General features: G+C 41.5%; 1 protein-coding gene across 1 annotated transcript in view; it reads left to right on the top strand.

Moving 5' to 3' along the window:
- Positions 1–317: 317 nt before the first annotated feature.
- pigg (phosphatidylinositol glycan anchor biosynthesis class G (EMM blood group)) overlaps positions 318–18,017 on the top strand; it is a 69,544-nt gene continuing 51,844 nt past the window's right edge. Inside the window, exons 1-5 of the mRNA XM_084550133.1 lie at positions 318–1,239; positions 1,340–1,545; positions 7,546–7,755; positions 10,214–10,402; positions 16,487–16,625. Of these exons, the coding sequence (XP_084406259.1) occupies positions 1,086–1,239; positions 1,340–1,545; positions 7,546–7,755; positions 10,214–10,402; positions 16,487–16,625 (898 nt within the window). The 5' untranslated portion in view covers positions 318–1,085. The remainder of the gene's footprint in view (positions 1,240–1,339; positions 1,546–7,545; positions 7,756–10,213; positions 10,403–16,486; positions 16,626–18,017) is intronic.

Here is an 18,017-nt window from a genome sequence, read left to right as displayed (position 1 = left end):
AGGTCTGTTAATAACTAGAAATAAAATCCCTGAACTGTTACACTTAGGCAGTGGTTACAGGGCTGACAAATTACATAGGCCTACCAGACGCAGAGTAACCCCCCCCCCCCCCCCCCCCCCCCCCCCCACACACACAGTTGTTTCCACACTGAATAGACTATTAATTATGGGTTCATGAATGCAGAAGCTGCTACTAATGCACTATACTGCACTTTAAAATTGGGCAATTTTTGACTATTTGTGTATATTTTTAGATTATTGAGCATTGGGCAGCATTTTAATAGAATGCCATGTGCTATGTGTTTTATGGGGAATAAATACACCACTTGAGTGGCTGCAAATTATTTTGCTGTATACACTTAAGATAAGATTTCTGATTCTGACTTCTGAGATGCTCACATGCAGTAGGAGGATGTTGTTCTGTTCTGTCCTGTTCTGTTCTGTCGTGTATACATATATAAAGAAACACTACCTTTTTGTATAGTAGGGCTATACGGTTTGCAATGGGTGGCATGTCGCAGAACATTTTCAGGAGAATAGATTTTTTTGGTGGTTCCACCTTTTACTCTGTTCAATAGCCCATCTATAAAACCAGTACATATCCAGTAAGTGACTGTGTTTGTTCCACTCTGATGCACTAAGCTTGAATTACATTTAAAATTAAATAACCTACTGGTATCATTAAAAATAGCTGTTTTATTCTGCGTGGTTTGTACTTGTTGCACCGACAATCATTAAAGTGCAAAAAAAAAGCGAATTTGCCTCGTTTGGTTCTACGTCCGACCCGTAGTTCCAGGCTCTGAATGCGGAAGTTGCTGTCAATGGCAACAGTGCTAACTGATATTAGAGTTTTTATTGTAAATAACGGCCACAAAGGCAGAACATAAGGGCAGTTTGTTAAATACTGAGATACGTGGCTTTGTAATGTGCTCTCTGACAGTGCGTCCGCGTGAAACAGGTTATTGCGGTTTTCATCACTGTTTATTTGGGTGAAATGTGCAGGAAGCGTCATGTCGCTTGTTAGCCAGCAACTTATCTCACTAGCTTAACTTACTTCTTTCGTAAAGTGTCCGCAGACCGCCACAATGAAGGTACGCTCGTCGGTTTTTGCCTCGTTTATTTTAATCTTCGAAGTGATGGGCATCGCCCTCTTCCTGCGGGGATTTTTCCCAGTACCTGTCAAGTCTTCTTTTTCATCCAAGAGCAAGCTGTCAGATCTGCCCAGGGAGCCGCTGACAGGTGAGTTCACAGCATCACCACTCCGCTACCAGAACCAGACTCTCCTACTCTACTGGCTACGCTGTTGACTTTAATGTTAAAATATTTTCCTTCTTTGCAGGGAGTTCTCCCAACTCATCCCACCTCCCCCAGCCCCTGTTTAAAAGGGTGGTCATTATGTTAGTGGACGCCCTCCGAGAGGACTTTGTGTTTGGACCCAGTGGTCGCATGTACATGCCCTACACCAGACACGTGGTGGAAAAGGGCTCTTCTCTGAGCTTTGTTGCTAAAGCCAGACCTCCTACTGTCACCATGCCCAGGATCAAGGTAAAAATGTCTCTCAGATATTAAGATGTGCAGGTTCAAAGGAGAACTCACCCATCAAGTCTGACCACAGTATGAATGTATGTGGCTGTCAGAAATCCTAGTTCTGGATTAGCAGGTTGTGGTGAGCTGCAAAGTCAACCTTAGTACTGTGAAACACACACACTCTTGCATATGAAACTAATATTGTTTTAATGCCATCTAGTTACATCTTCGAGCAAAGCTACGCTGATCTGATGCAGATCCATCCTCGCTTCATTGAAAGCAACAATACACCAACTTGCCAGATTATTAGGTACACTGGCAAAAACAAATAAGAATAATAAGACAGCCCTTTGGTTTGGAAGCAATAAAAACAGAAACTATACCCAATAAAATACAATATATACAATAAAACCACACAGTAGTGCCCAAATGAATGTTATTAGTACAGTGGGGAATAGCAGCATTTTAAAACAGTAAACATAAGTGCAAATGTGCCTTTTGAATGTTGCTGGGCAGGGGAATAGGTGTGGGGGTTATTGCACAACAGTCTTTCATTCATTCATTCATTCATCTTCTGTAACCACTTGTCCTGTGAGGGGTCATGGGGCGAGAGGCGGGGTACACCCAGTCTGTCGCAGGGCTAACACAGAGACAGACAACCATTCACACTCACATGCACACCTACGGCCAATTTAGAATCACCAGTTAACCTAATGAGCGTGTCTTTGGATGGTGGGAGGAAGCCGGAGTACCTGGAGAGAACCCACGCAGACACAGGGAGAACATGCAAACTCCACACATGGATTTGAACCCGGTACCTTCTTGCTGTGAGGCATCAGCGCTAACCACCACTCCACTGTGCCGCCCCACAACAGTCTTATGAAGGAAAAATGCATTTTAATATTACAATTCTGCACTATATCCCCCTTCATGACGCCTCTAATGTTCAGTTTATCTTGCAACGGCATCAGAAAGGTAGTAATTCAACTGTATGATCCTTTGGGAGGATGCAGTTGTTGGTTCTGTTAAAGTGGATTGAATGAAATAGAGGAAAAGGCGAGGAAAGTTTGAAAATAGGTGCTAAGTTTTCTGTCTGTAACTGAAAATAGAGCTAGATGGCAGAATTTGGAAAGCGTGGTGTGTTGTCACATTCGGATGATGTGTTGCGCTGATGAGAGTGTTTTAGGAGCGGAGCCAGGAGGGAATTACAGTCATGTCATGTGCGCCTTGCGTGGCAGTTGGTTGTGCTGCAACGCAATGAGATTGTGGGCAGACTGGGAAAGAGTCAACACGTTGTTGTCAGTTGGTGTTGGAGAGAGTTTGCAAAGATTTTGCTGGAAAAAAAAAAAAGAGCAGCTCAGTCTTGTACAAATGTGCGCTAAGGGGGAAATGTGTAAACGAAGATGTCAGGTGTCAGAGGGCAGGAGAGGATGCAGTATTCATGTTTTATAGCAGCGGTGGAAGGAATGGGGAGGGGGGGGTGTTGACAACATCAAGCTATTGTAGAGAAATAAGACGGTACAAGCCAAACCTCAGCCCTGGACATCCCTACCGTATGAAGATACACAGTGTGGACAGAGTCAGTGGCGTCTGATAAATGTGGTCTGAAAGGTGGTGTGGGAGCCGGGAGAGTGTGGACTCAGCAGAGCTCTCAGGTTAGAGAGGGTGTCAGAGAGCATGTGTGGCCTGGCGTTATTGAAACGGTGAATAAGATGAGTGGTGAAGACGTAGAGAAGCAGCGCTGGTGAAACAACAACTTGGAGTGCGGTCCCGTCTGATTTAACAGAGCAGGGTACGGTTTGGGAAGCAGCTTACACATGTTTTTGCGATTAATTAATGCATCGTTTTTGTTCTAATCTACAAAATGTCAACTATGATAACAAATGAGTGTTGAATGAAGGCAGAACACAAAGCAGGGTCTTAAAAAAGCTATTTTTCAATTAAATTTAAAGCGTGCTAATATGCTAAATTTAAATTGGCAGCTCTCTCTAGTGTGTTTTAGCTTAATTGTTTTTTTCTTGTTTGCTTTTTATTTTTTCACTCTTTTATGGACTGTAATTCCTCCTGTCTCTGTGTAATGATGCTACTAGATACTGAATACCTCACAGGATAAATAATCTATCTATTAATGTGCAACAAGATCTTCACCTTCCTGCCACCCAATGAATCAGCCATTTATTAAACAGTCATTTCATTGTTTTGTCCATATAATGTCACAAAGCAGTACAAATTGCCACTCACAGTTCCCTAAAACCCATTTTGGTGTCGTTAAAAGGCTTTTTTTTTACTCTCAAAGACATGAAGATATTTAGTTTTCCTTTCATATAAGAAGAGAAGCAAACGTCTCACCTCATTACCTAAAACCTGCAGAGGTCCAGTGTTCTCTTAAATGACACAGAAGTACCAGCCATTGTTCAGTTAGAGCTGTGTGCCCATATAGTTTAATGCAAAAACAGACATTTTCCCATTGATAGAATGGATTGAGTGGCAAAGACAGCAGGGGAATGACAGGCATTACTTTCAGCCGGCTGGGACTCAAATTGAGGAGTCGGCTGCTGGTGCATTGGTTTCATTTTTACAGGACTACATGACTTAAACTATGACTCCATTATGGTATAATTTGTCAGTTGGGGTTTACGAATTAGGAGTTTTTATCGTAATATTTGTCATAGTTTAAATACTGCTACTTTGGACTAAGCAACTGTTAAATGAGTATAACTGTTAAAACTTACTGATATTTCCAAATGGATGAAAAAGATACTTCACTGTGAGTTGAAGCTGGTTTTCATTTAACGTAGCACGTCGTTGATGACAAGGAGGACGAGGGGAGAGACGGGTTAGAGCGGGCTGAGATTGACGCGGACTTAAAGGGGGACAGATGTTTCAACATAATCCAAGGATTTAGTGAAAGACGCGGTGATGACTGAGGGAAAGGAGCTTGAAGACGGCGTGGAAAAACCAATCCCGGATGTGCACCTTTTACAAAAGATGTTTGCTGATGGGTAGAGGGAGGGCAGCAGGGTGTGGAAGCAAATCGATCTGAGAGGAAATTCTGAATAAATCTGTGATTTAGATGCACATGCATGAAGGGTTTATACAGCAGCAGATGTATAGTCTGGACAAGGGGGGGGGATGTAAAGTGGCATCTGTCCAGAGTCATGTACACATACAGTCCTGCAGACGGTCCACTTAATCACATGTTAGCAGGCTGGGTTGTAACAGTACATTCAAAGCACCAGACCTTGTGTTTTTACACTCTAACTGCACTACTTTATAGTCTTCTTTTGTCACACCTCTCCAAAATGAAATGAATGAATCATAATTGCCTTTTGAACGGGAGTCGAGACTTGTTTCATGGCTGATATGAGCTGGATAAACACAGCCTACTATAATGATATGTCTCATGACATCTGCAGATTTTTTTTAAATTTTATTTATTTATTTTTTTTGGTGCACTGTCACGCTGCAGCCGGAGCGTCACGACAACAAGCATATAGTCATTGTGGCTTTGAGTCAACGCGTTGCTTTGTTTGTGGCAACTACGCTGGTCAGTTTAACCTTGAAGTGATTCACTAGATCTGTCATCTCAAACTAAATAAATCTGTTGCACTGTTCAGGTTTAGTGATGCACCAGTAGGGGGCATTACAGGCCAACTGCCTCTAACTGCCCGTTATCACTGCATTGCACCCAATTAACTGCTATGACACAGCCAACTAACCTAAATCATAAACTCTCAGCGGCACAGCCATTTATTTACAGACACATTAGACCCACTACTGCATCTAATAATGTCACCGTCTCCGTGCATATATTCAGAATGACTGAAATAAAGTCTTATTTGGGTTTTAGTATCCAGTTTCTTCTCTGTGTACTTTTTTATTTGTAATATTTGAGACGAGGCAAGCAAGCAGTTGTGGCACCCTGGGGCCCCCTCCTCCAGATAAACTTGATTTAGTCGGGTCGTTTCAGGCGCAACAGGGGGACAAAACAAGTGGCCTTCCCGGTCCCGTATTCACATGTGGCCAGTTGAGCCGCGCTTTCCGACCGGCGCAGCAGTCAGCAGACTTTACTGAGATGCAGGATTTGGACAATGAATTCAGTTAATCACAACAGGAGCAGCAGCAATGCACTGTGGGTATTTGGAAGGCCCGTGTCTGAACTCAGTCGTGCATAATATTTCTACTGTGTAACCTCCGTAGTTATTATGTGGTAATAAGGCCTGAGAATACTGATGACGTTTTCAAGTTGGTGGTGCAAAATCATCTTTTCAGTTGTCAACAAAATAACCAAGCGCCGAGAAGGAAACCGAAATATCTTTTGCCAGACTTGAGGACTCCAATCCACGGCCCCTTCCATCTGTGTTTTGGCACCGTTACAAGTTTCCATCACTATGCCAGAGAGAGTCTGTATACCCCCACTGATATTGTATTTGACATTTAAGCGGTGGCACATCACAAGCCGAGACACATACTGTGGGCAAGTAATTAGTATGTTGATGAGTCACTGATTCATTTCGGGCAGCTTCTCAACGTTTTTTGGCATCGAGGGAAATTTTTAAATTGAGCCTATTTAAACTGTGAACTTTTCCACAGAGAGCTTTCAAACCAATCCCTTTCTTTACAGTGTAATTATCTATATACACTCAGTCTCTGTATGTTTTACCATTTTGGCAAAGGCCTGCTTATTTTTTTTTGCCCAAACCACTGGTTTCATTAGTCAGTCTATCTCTATTAATAGACCGGGGACCTCCTTGAGGCTGAACAAGCAGAAAGAGAAGGCTGCTTTTGAGGCAGAACCATCCTTCTCTTCGATGAAACAAGCACCTGCACCGGCAGGAGCAAAACAATCGCAGGGAGGGAAGTGGTAAATAATTGAGCCGAGGAACAAGGCTCACGAGAAGGTTTCCACACTCCAGCTTCAGTCTCCGGCTTTAACGTGACGTGAATTAACTGCTTCTGACACTGTCTGGCCTAAGACTAGGGTTTATGAGTTTGTTACAACATTTGAAAGTGCCAGAGGATTCTTTGGTTCCCATACATCAAGACTCGCATCAATAAAAAAAAAACACGCGAGTCTTGGGTGTATTGCAGAGGTGATGGAATATAAAGGAAGGTTTGTGACATTTCTTGATGCATCTCTGGCTTTTGTTTGTGGGGGTGTGACATCTTTTAGTTTATTCCTGTCCTGGCCGCAGAGCTGCTGTGCGAACAACTCATACAGTGACCACTCACAGACTGCAACAAGAGTGTTTTGTAAGCAGCGCACAAAAACCAAAAAAAAAAAGGTGAACAGAATACTTAGATGTGAATCGAGAAGTAGAATTACATAAGAACAAAAACGCAGACGATAAAAGGGATCAAATGAAGCTCTGAGAAGTGATTTCAAAGTGGAGTGTGAATTTGCCAGCTCAGCCCTCTCCACAGTTTTCTCTAACACCTGGGCCCTCACACAACAAAGGCTGGTCACCGCTGATTTAACCTGGATTTCTGAGCGTCCCGGCGGATCTCGGGCGGCGCTCCAAGCAGCTCGTACGGGTTTAAATAACGATGTATTTCTGCCAGTATCTGCAGTCTCACGTCTTCTTCTGTGCATAAAGACGCAGCCTTTGTACTCTCCCAACCCACCACAGACGATGCATAGGCTGTGTTTTCCTTGTCAGTCAAATGGAGGCTGGTATAATTTTATTTCAGGTTCTATGATGAAATCAGTAGAAACGGTTCTTCGTGAATATCATCTTGTCAGCTGATTCAGTTTCTAGTTTCCATATGTGACAGCAGGATGCGTTTGGGGATCCGGCAGTTGGTTTGGTTTCTAATGTTAACGTCAATTTGGCGACCGATCAGATTAAAGTAAAATGATTTATTTGACCTGTTTATACTTTATCCTCTTACTGAGCATCGCACCGGAGCCGGAACCTTAATTAACTGGGTTGATATGATGAAATTGTAAGGTTGTATAACACCATTAAAAGACAATTATTGTTCAAAGGACAATGACAAAAACATATCTCTCCCCAGGCTCTTACCACTGGCAGTATCCCAGGCTTCATTGATGTGGTAATGAACCTAAATTCTCCTGCACTGTTGGAAGACAACCTCATTTGGCAGGCCAAAACAGCAGGGAAGAGGATAGTCTTCTATGGAGATGACACCTGGGTACGCCTCTTCCCAAAACACTTCATGGAGTATGATGGCACGACCTCCTTTTTCGTATCTGACTACACGGAGGTATGTATAATGTAAACTGATGGGGTTGGCTGTAAGAAGGTATAAGTGATGTATTTTTCTGTTAATATTAATAAAGGGCGGTAGATGTGATCCAAGAATTTCAACATAAAAAAAATATGATCCTTGTTTAAAGCAGCAACATTAACCTTTGCTGAGCCGCAGCAATAGCGGCATCTGTGGCCATGTGTGGTAATTACAGGATTCTGGTCCACTAAATTCTGCTGGGCTCTAAGTTTAATCACTGGAGGGTTACTCTCTTTAATTACTTATTCAACAACCAAACTCACCACCTGTTCACGGCAACAGACAGAATTCAGACTGCAAAGAATCTTGAAGCCATATTGATTCTTACCAGCGATATATAAAGAAAATTGATTTTAAAAAATATATATATAATTGAACACTTTAGTTTACTTCCAACCTTTTACCCTCCTAACTTTATGGTGTTGAATCACAGCCCCAACAGGCAATGAAAGAGAAATGTAATGTCCATAAAAAACCTCCACTTCTACACCGTTCACCGATATGTACTGGAGCGTACACCGATCAGCCACACCATTAAAACCACTGACAGGTGAAGTGAATAACATTGACCATCTTGTGACAATACCATGTTCTGCTGGGACTGGGCATTCATTTACTTAGACATGTATCACCCACCTAGACCAGACCAGGCACCCCCACCCCATAGCAATGAGACTCCTTGATGGCAGCAGCCATCCCCAGCAGGATGCAGCCTGACACAGACACACACACAAAAATGGTTTAAGAACAACTAAAAAAGAACATGAAAAACAGCACAATGTGTTGACCTGGCCTCCAAATTCCCTAGATCCCAAACTGATCAAGTATCTGTGGGATGATCCACAGAGGCCCCTCCCCTCAACACATAGGACCCAAAGGCCCCCACTAACAACAATCTGTTGGTAGACACCGCAGGACACCCTCAGAAGACCCATGTCCATTCTCTGATGAGTCACAACTGTTTTGGAGGGAGACCTACACAATATTAGGAAGGTGGTCATAATGTTATGTCTGATCTGTGTATATCCTGTTTAGCAAAGCAGATCTCTCTTTCCATTGAGACTTTCCATCAAGTGACTATACCTGTGGCCCAGTTCAGACCTTACATTAACATCTGTCCTAGGTAGACAGCTTTAAGTACCTGTGTTCACACCTGGCATTTAAATGCGTCTCCACATGCGTCCCCCAGCCACAATTATAACAGCTGCTGTCTCTAATGGATCTCTACTGCATCTGCCGCTGTATGAGAACCACAAACAGCTGTTTGCTGTGTGTGCGTCATGACTTGGGGACATGATACTTATTTTTGTACAAGCTGTGAAGTCTCTCTCACTCACTGAAACCACACACATTATTATTATTCAACTTCATTATTGGCCAAATGCGACCTAGACCACCTCCAAATGTGGTCTGATCTCTCAAATGAGTCCGTTCAAGGTGTCCTGGGTGTGTTCACAACTGTACTTTAAGCAGATCTTAATGTGAGGACAGATCTTAATTAAAAATCAAGCGCAAGTGCAACAAAGCCAGCTTATATTGCTATACATATACACATCCCTTGCTCTGTAAAATCCTAGTATGAGTGCGAATTTGTGTCTTACGTAGTAAAGTGGACAGTCGTACTTAGTTATGTGCCAGAGTAGGCACTGGGTTGAGAATGGAAAAGTTGCCATTCTCACAAGTGATTGTTCAGTAAGAGTCATTTTGAAGTAATAATTTAAAGGTAAAATAGTTAAATAATATTACATTAAGGTAATAGTCTTCAGGCATATGGCTTGCAACATGAAGCAGCTCACTTACACCTATATTAAGTAAATAAAGTGTGTAAGTAAGTAAGTACATAATTGTCTATATTAGAAAGATAAAGGGTTTACCCAGAAATTAAGTTTCATTGTCAGAAACAATAAAAAGAAAGGTAGTATAATGGTACCGGTATAATTATAAAATCTAGTCCTCACTTTGATCATTTATAAACTTATTCTTTCTTTTGTATACAACAACATGTCACATACATCAAACAATCTAATTTACACTTAAGTTCCTCAACTAGTCAAAGACTTTCCGTAATGTATGCACACGTTCTGTACACATACTGTATGTCTGGCGAGGATTCAGTTGCTGCGTTATCTACGAGGCCAAGTGATCTGCATGAAAGAGATGAGGGATTATCCAGGGAGGCACAGAGCTGAGATCACACAAAAACTGCTCGTCAATTAGCTCCAGATGCCGTAGATACAAATATTCTGTGGGACTGTGCGCAATCTGTTCTTGTTTATACTATAATATTGGCGGTGCAGAGCCTGATATGTGGGATGATTTCATATCCCTGGTATCTCAGGTTTGAATAAACTTCATTTCCACTCGGGCTTATTTTGCTCGTCGGGGTGGATTATGAGTGATATGAAAAGTAAATGCGTCCCTGGTTTCCACACAGGTTGACAACAATGTAACCCGTCACTTGGACAGCACCCTCAAGAGGGACGACTGGGACATTTTGATTCTCCACTACCTAGGCCTGGACCACATCGGTCATATCAGCGGACCACACAGTTCACTCATTCAGCCTAAACTGATGGAGATGGACGACATCCTGAAGAAGATCCACAGTACTCTCATTACAAAGGTAATTTAATTTCTTTGTTTGTGATGCGTGCATGATGGTATTTAAAAAAAATATCGATCAGATCAACAAAAAACATATCATTGTTGTAGGAGAGCGCTAAACAGGAAACACAGTCTGAGGAGCTTTGAAAGCTGCCAGGCAGTCAGTGTACTTAGCAAAGTAGATGAGTCTTTTTAAGGTGCACGTCAGTTTTTGAATGAACATTTGCTTCTTGCTGTTGTCACCATAGACTTTTGTGACTTCTGATTGGTTGCCTGCCAAGATGGATTCTTTTGAGACCTCATAGTCTCGTCTGAAGGTTCTCAGTCATCCAGGTGATGGTGTATCCAAAAAGCGTTAAGAAAGGCAACTGGACTTTTAGTTTCTTGAAGACATTTCGCCACTCATCCGAGTAGCTTCTTCAGTTCTAAGGGACTGGTGGGAAGTTAGGAAACATCGGTGAGTGTAGCCCATCAGAAGAACGTGCTTGACTTGTTTCTGTAACGACCAGAAACTGCCGCGACTAGTGTCTATAAACGGCTAGATACTTACATGTCGTTGAGGAGGGACTGTTGGTCGCTGTCCACAGCTCTGGTTGGTGCTCTAATGACTCATTCACAGTCAGAGGCTCCAGTCTTAAGATGAGAATGGGGTTGAAACTAGGGGACAGAAGTTAGTTGAACTATAAATTGATGGCAGATTACATCTCAGTCCACCTCCTCTGTTTAGAGAAGGTTTTTTCCAGTCTGGCATAGATGGCTTCTTTTACTCCTCTTTCAAACCGTTTGTCTTCCCTGCCTAAGATTTGGATGTTGTTGTCTTCAAAGGAGAGTCCTTCAGGTGTAGGAGTGACCGCCCAATTGTTTCCTGATGAGCTGGCTCTCCTGTGTTGGGACAAGTGTTTGTGGATGAGTTGTTTAGTTTCCCCAATGTACGTATTGTTACTTTATATGAGCTCTAAAGGAGCAATTTGGGGGTTAGGTGGTTAAATATCCATGGCTATGCCTTAGCCTTGGACGCAGGGGCAGGTATAGCTTTGGTCACAAGCTGCATCTCTAACCACTACTCCCAGTTCCTATTGAAATCAGTAAGTAAGTCAACAGATTTACTAAATACAACAGATGTTTTTTTTTTATTAAAGGAAACCTGCTCAAAACATTTTCCAGAGTTGACTTCAGTTAAACAAAATTCAAACGTATTAAATTCACATTTCAAGCAAATATGGACTCCAGGAATGAAAACAACTATATATAGAGTTGATCACAGGATATAAATCACTGAATGGTGGTTGTTGCATAAAAAAACATGGTTTGATTTTATTGAAAATCTGAAGGAATGCTACTCTAACCTAGACTGTGTTATTTACCCGCTGTGTTTGGAGGCACTGGCTTGGCTTCTAATTTTTAATTTCAAGTTAATGGGACTGATTTGCTTCATCTGTATGAGTGGGATTGATTTAGCAGTTGATTGTCAACATCTGTTTCCTCCATTGAAATTCATTAAACTCAACATTACACTTCAAATTTTGAATAGGTGATTTACGAGGTGTAGGGTTTTTTAGGGTTGCTATAATAGCAGCCAATATTGCAATGTAAAGACGGGAGGACGTGCAAATGCGAAGTAATGATCAATGGTTAATAAATTGATGTGATGCTATCGGTGAATATTTAGCTCTATCGGTTTGTGGATGGTCGTTTAATTACGAAAGATCATTTGTAATGTTTCCAGCATTTATCTGTTGTAGCAGTCCCCGAGATTTAATAAACTGTTAAGCTTTTCTGTTATCTTTAATTTAGTCTTTGATCAGTGTGCAGGTCTCGTGCCTTTGTTTTTTTTTCTGCATGGTCAGACTGCTGTGCATGCTTTTCTCGGCACCGTGTATGTGTTGCTAATGGGTATTGTCTCGCTGTCACTCAGCTCAGTAGCTTGTATTTCGGGTGTCAAGTCATGTATACATGACACTACAATCTCCCTCTTTTTCCCTCTTCTTTTCAAATGGCAGTAAGAACAGAAGCCAAAGTGTCTCTTATACGTTGAGGCAACATTTCACCACATCCCGAAAGTTGTTAATTCTCGTCTCGTTAAATCCTGTCTCTCCAGGCTCAAGGCGACATCTGTGTGTTGCGGGCAGTGGCAGCCCAGTCAGCTCTCTAAATGAAATGTGTCTGAAAGTCTAGATTCAGTCAAATTAGTGAAAGCTGTGCCTGTTCTTTCCCACAGCAGCATTGTGATCTAAATATAGACACAGCCCAGTGGGGACCCCAGAGGATATGTTTGACGCTTCTACAAAAGCAGCCATGTTTTCTCTGATCAGTACATGCTTTTGACATGTCAGGGAGTGTGATCTCATTACATCAAGGTGTTTCTCTGGTTCTTGTTTGCTGTTGCATGTTAATGCACAAAAAGGAGTGTTGTGTCCAGCTGCTGGAGACAAAAGGAGTGCAGGATTCAGATGACAACCCTCAAAGTTTGGTTTGTAATGTGATATGAGAAGCCTATTTCAGCGAGCTCATATATGGAGCAGAGAAAGGCTTAATCTGCAGAGCGCACAGATGCAACACTCTCCTTTAAGCATGATTGGAAAGCAGGACCTCCTGCTCATGGAGACTTCGGTCAGAACTTTGTGGTAATGGAGAGCGCATGGCCTCAATCTTCTCTTCTCGATATTTCATGAGTTTAAGGTTGGTTTCTGCTTTTGCCGTTTGAAGTGTAAGAGTCTGACCTGCAGAAAGAGCATGTGTCAAATTTCTTTTTACCGTTGTTCAGACAGAACGTCCGAATATTGTCCTTTAACTGAGTCGTAACTCTGCAGTGTCGTATGTACATCCCAGTTTACCTCAGTGGTTCGCTTCTCTGTTCTTATGAATTATAAATTATTATATACATGTGTTTATCGGTGCAGTGATGTTTTCATACAGTTGAATTGTCAACTATTTTTAACCTACTATTCATTTATAAGTGTCAGTATCTGTTTCTGTTCTCTCAGGTTGGTGGGCAAATTAAAATTTGCGAAAGACCATCATCAAACAAATTTCTATATATTTTTGGTTGCTCATCACGTCCCAAACGGCAGAAGTACAGCTGGGTTGTAAATGAGGGAATTACCAAACGGAGAAGCATGTCTGAGGCGTAAAATGGAAAGCGTTTCACTTGTCTTTATGCCTCTCCACCTGCCATGTTTTTGGATGCTTTCTGTTCGTCCCATTGTCATGAACATGTGCAAGAATCTCGTCAAATTTGCCTCAGATTTCCACTTGGGCTCGAAGGTCAGTGTCGCCTCAGTTCTGTCCTGATCTTGTGTACTTGATATGTCAAGAATGCCTGGAGGAAATTTCATTACAACTCGCAAAATGCTGTCTTGGACTCACAAAACATGTTTTATCATATATAACTGAAGAATTCATATGTTAATAGTGAAATCCCAAAGGTCTAATAGGACTCCACCTTCTTCAGTTCCTATCCCTGGATGATAACTACTACAGAGTGCCTCTTGTTTTTACTTGCTGTCCACCTAAAGTTAATTCATTTTGCTGATTGTGGGGATCAGGCATAGACTGAATAAATATGGACAACGTGTCCCCACTTCCTTGCATTGGCCAAAGTGATGCTATTTTCCAGGGGATACGGGCGCTGTACTGTCCAAGAGTGGAGCCATGCGGAGCCGCGATATTGACGACCCAACAACACTTCTGCCAGACTCACTTGAGTTTTCGTTTAATTAATACTACGCTCTGCTCAACATCCACCGGTTACAAGGAAATGTTGGATTATACACTGCACTTGTTTTTAATTATTTTTTTTACAACTCTCACAGTCTTTATGGAGTGGTTGGCATGGCAGCTGGTAGTCGCCGTTATATCACATCCTGTTTCTATAGCATCAAATAACTGACTAAAACGAAACAAATCCAAAGAATTAACACTTGAACATGCATCAGCATTATATTAACTATCTGAAATGAGAGAAACCATCCTTGAGAAAAATTATTTGACTTGTATTTTAGTGTTTTAGTTTGACCCAAGTCCCATCTACTAACATGGAGGAGGCGGAGCTTATGACCTATACTGCAGCCAGACACCAGGGGGAGCTCTACTTGCTTTGGCTTCACTTTTGCTGTCCATCTTTGTAATGTCTGGGATCAGGTGGTTGAATTTACACCACATCACAAAGCTTTCAGGCAGTCTTCTGTACAAATATTGAAGATAACAGCAAAGTGTGTGACACTAAGCGACTAGGGCATTCATGACAAATGCCTTAATTGCTGTTAATTGTCCGTCGCTTGTTTTGCTATCTATCTTTTACAACAGATGTGATATGGGAAAGCCTGCTTCTCTGATGACAGCCATTTAGTTGAAAACTAAATCACCACACCCCAAATGATTTGATTGGCCCAGCTGATCTTTGCCAGAGCATAATCAGTTCCTAACGGAGGGTTTCCTGACCACTTTTCTGCCACAAATAATTTGTAGTCAACGTTTGTCTGGCTTCCAGGCTAGTGCTACCTTCCATTTTGCCTGAATAATACATTTAATATACCAGATACCTTCTAAATACACTTAAATCACTTCTACGACTGACATGGATATAAGCTACGACTTGGCTGGCTGGCGGAGGAATACATTTATGAGGCAGTAGCTCTATATCTTTCTAGCTTGCACATGCTGAACACAGCACTGTGTGTTGGCTTTAAAAATGTTTGTTATGCAGCATAATCCCTGAAGACGGCGCACTTCTTGCTTTCATCCTCAGGAAACTTTGAGTTATCCTAAAACAAAAACAAGCTTTTGTGGCGTTTAACATTGGTCTTGAGGTGTTTCTATTTTTTTATTTTTTTGGCCCCTTGCGTCCAATGCCATTTATAACCAGAGGTAAAAAGAAGTAAAAATCTAGGACAAAGCATAGCCCTTTGTTCCCTTTGTGCTGGGTAATAATTGTAATGGGTCAGCTGAATGCAGGCTCCCACCTGCAGTGTTAGGTCAGGGCAGCCATCACGTTTTTATGGCGCATTCTGAGAGTACTAAAGATTTAGGATCTATGCTTTCCTTTATAGATAGTTTACAAAGTATTTAAATATTTATAGCACAGTTTGTGTACATATTGTGTATTTTTTCTGTGTCTTGTTTACACTCGGGCCTTAAATTGCACCCCAGGGACAAATAAAGTTTTCTGAATCTGAATCTCAAGTATTTTTAAAGCCCCCTGCCACAAATTAGCCATACTTTAAATGCTTACATGAGCTTTTTGTACTTCTTGGTTTGGATGAACCGTCACCTTGATATATTAGGAAAAAATGTTAATTTCATTACGTCTGACCCAGAGCCATCTTACATGAACAATTTATCTGACTTGGCTTAGAAACATATATGAACCTCTTTTATATACAGTCAATTATATTAATATGTGGATGATAGAATACAGTTTTCCATCTTTAATGACAAATTAAGTGTGCAGTCTTTGATTTATTATTATGATTTCCTTGCATGTGACAAAACTCTGAAACTTTTGAGAGGATTGTAATCTGTTCTAGGACTTGGCTTCTGTTTTGTTAACATCTGTAGTCGTGTTTTTAAACCGGCCCCCACTGCTCTGACTCGTGAGGCATCCCTGTCAAATTCACAGTCGGTGGAAGGTTCTTGTGAGACGAGTTGAAAGGGAATCACTTAGGGAAGAAACCGAGCTTGATCAAAGTCTGTCATCCTCCACAAACGATTCACCCTCTCTGTCTTTGTTTGCCTTCTCTGTAATTTTTATTTTTTTGTTTTTCAGTCCGGAGATAGAACGATGCAGCGCCAGGGAGTGTTTGTGATGACTTCCTTTAAAGAAGCAATAATTTAATACCTTCCGCTTGTGCTGCTGTTAAATATTTCCAGCAACAGTAACATCTAACATATCTGATGAAGCGATCCATTACCTCGGCAGCCTTCATTTTATGCAGTTGTTCTGTTTGGCAAACTGAATAATTTTCTTTTTATTTAATTTTGAGTGCCGACACAGAAAGTGTTTACTTCAAGGCATGAATAATTCACCTCGTAGAGCTTTGGGTTTGTCCTCCTATATCGGCGCATACAGTAGGAATCCATTAACCTTGGTGTTTGCTTCTCCCAGGAGGCGGAGGGATCCTTGCCCTATCTGCTGGTGCTGTGTGGAGACCACGGCATGTCGGAGACCGGCAGCCACGGAGGCTCCTCTGAGCCAGAAGTCAATACGCCTCTGGTGCTCATAAGTCCGGCCTTCAAAAGAAAAGGTAAACTGTTGCAGAGAAGAGACTGAACAGACTTGCCATTAACGTAAAGACACTCTGTGACCTTTGCCCTCTGCCGCACCCATTTATAAAATAAATAAAAATAATTATGAATCGAGTAAAATAAACTTGCAAAGAGGCTTCGAGGAAACATTTTCTCGCACGCTCACACATAACGTTCCATTAACGTTGGTGTGAGGAGCAAGTGTCATGGGTGCAAATAGAAGCTCCTGAGCAGAACTTTATTTTGCAGTGACGAATGTGTGTGTGTGTGAATGTGTGATTGGGATAATTGCTTCTTTCTCGCCTAGGTCTATTTTTAATATCTTTTTTCAGATTTTTTTTTAGTTTTTATTATTATTTATAGACCATTCATGTTAATTAATCTTTCACAGTTCGCTTGAGTTGCTGCTGCAGAATTCCTGGTCCTGTTAGCGCTCTGTGCCTCCGGCAGTGACAGCTGGAATGACTTGCTTACCGCGAGGCAGGTGGTTATTGCCAGAATATCTTCTCTTGAATGAGTTAACAGAGCTATTAGAGTTATCTGTATGTCACTGACAGATTTTTTTCCCATTGATTAACTTTATTTTGTGTGGTTTTGTTTTGCGCATCACCGCTAACCGAACTCCAAGCTAAACAGTCTAAAGCCCCTGAAACAGAAGTATTCTCTACCATTGATCCACAGCATTAAATATTCATGTCTGTGTAAGTAGGAGAACATATTGAGGTCTCATTTATCGCAGGGCTCAAAGATTCTCAAATAACCAAAACTTCTCTAACAAAAATGAAAACTGATTTCATTGCTCATTGGTTTTTAGGACTTTCACATTTGTATTTAATCCAGTTTTACTTTTGTTTTGTATATTCGGTCACTTCTATGCACAAAATTCTTGAGAATAATGTCTTCACTTCAGTATAACAAATAGAAATACTTGACATATTAGGTGGAAACATATATCCTCTTATAGTAAAGCCATTCTGTTTTGATTCTGAATCACTTTATTTAAATACGGTAGCCAGGAAAATGGAGAGCAGGGTTTCCCCTAGTAGTATATTACAGTATATTGCAATAATAGTATATACAGTAAATGGGTTTCCCATACAGTGTTAATGCTGTGGCAGCCTGCCAGGGTCTAATTTACTCCGCCATGGTCTCATAACGAATCGGAAATATTTCTCCGTCTCAAACAACGTTGTGCTTGTGTTGTGTTTTTCCTATTGCCCCTGAACGCATCTCTCTCTCCCTCCCCAAAGCCACCTCCCCCAAACCCCTCACCACCACACACACCGGAGGCTCACCTGTTCTTTACGCAATTTAACCTGACAGAGAAAACGGTGCAGACAACTTGTAGCATGTGAAGCTATTTGTGTTGTTCACAGATAAAAATGAACGTT

Source organism: Chelon labrosus (genome assembly GCF_963514085.1).
Source record: "Chelon labrosus genome assembly, chromosome: 8".
Lineage (NCBI taxonomy): Eukaryota > Metazoa > Chordata > Actinopteri > Mugiliformes > Mugilidae > Chelon > Chelon labrosus.
The sequence above is the reverse complement of the archived record's forward strand: the minus strand, read 5'-3'. Positions and strand labels throughout refer to the sequence as shown.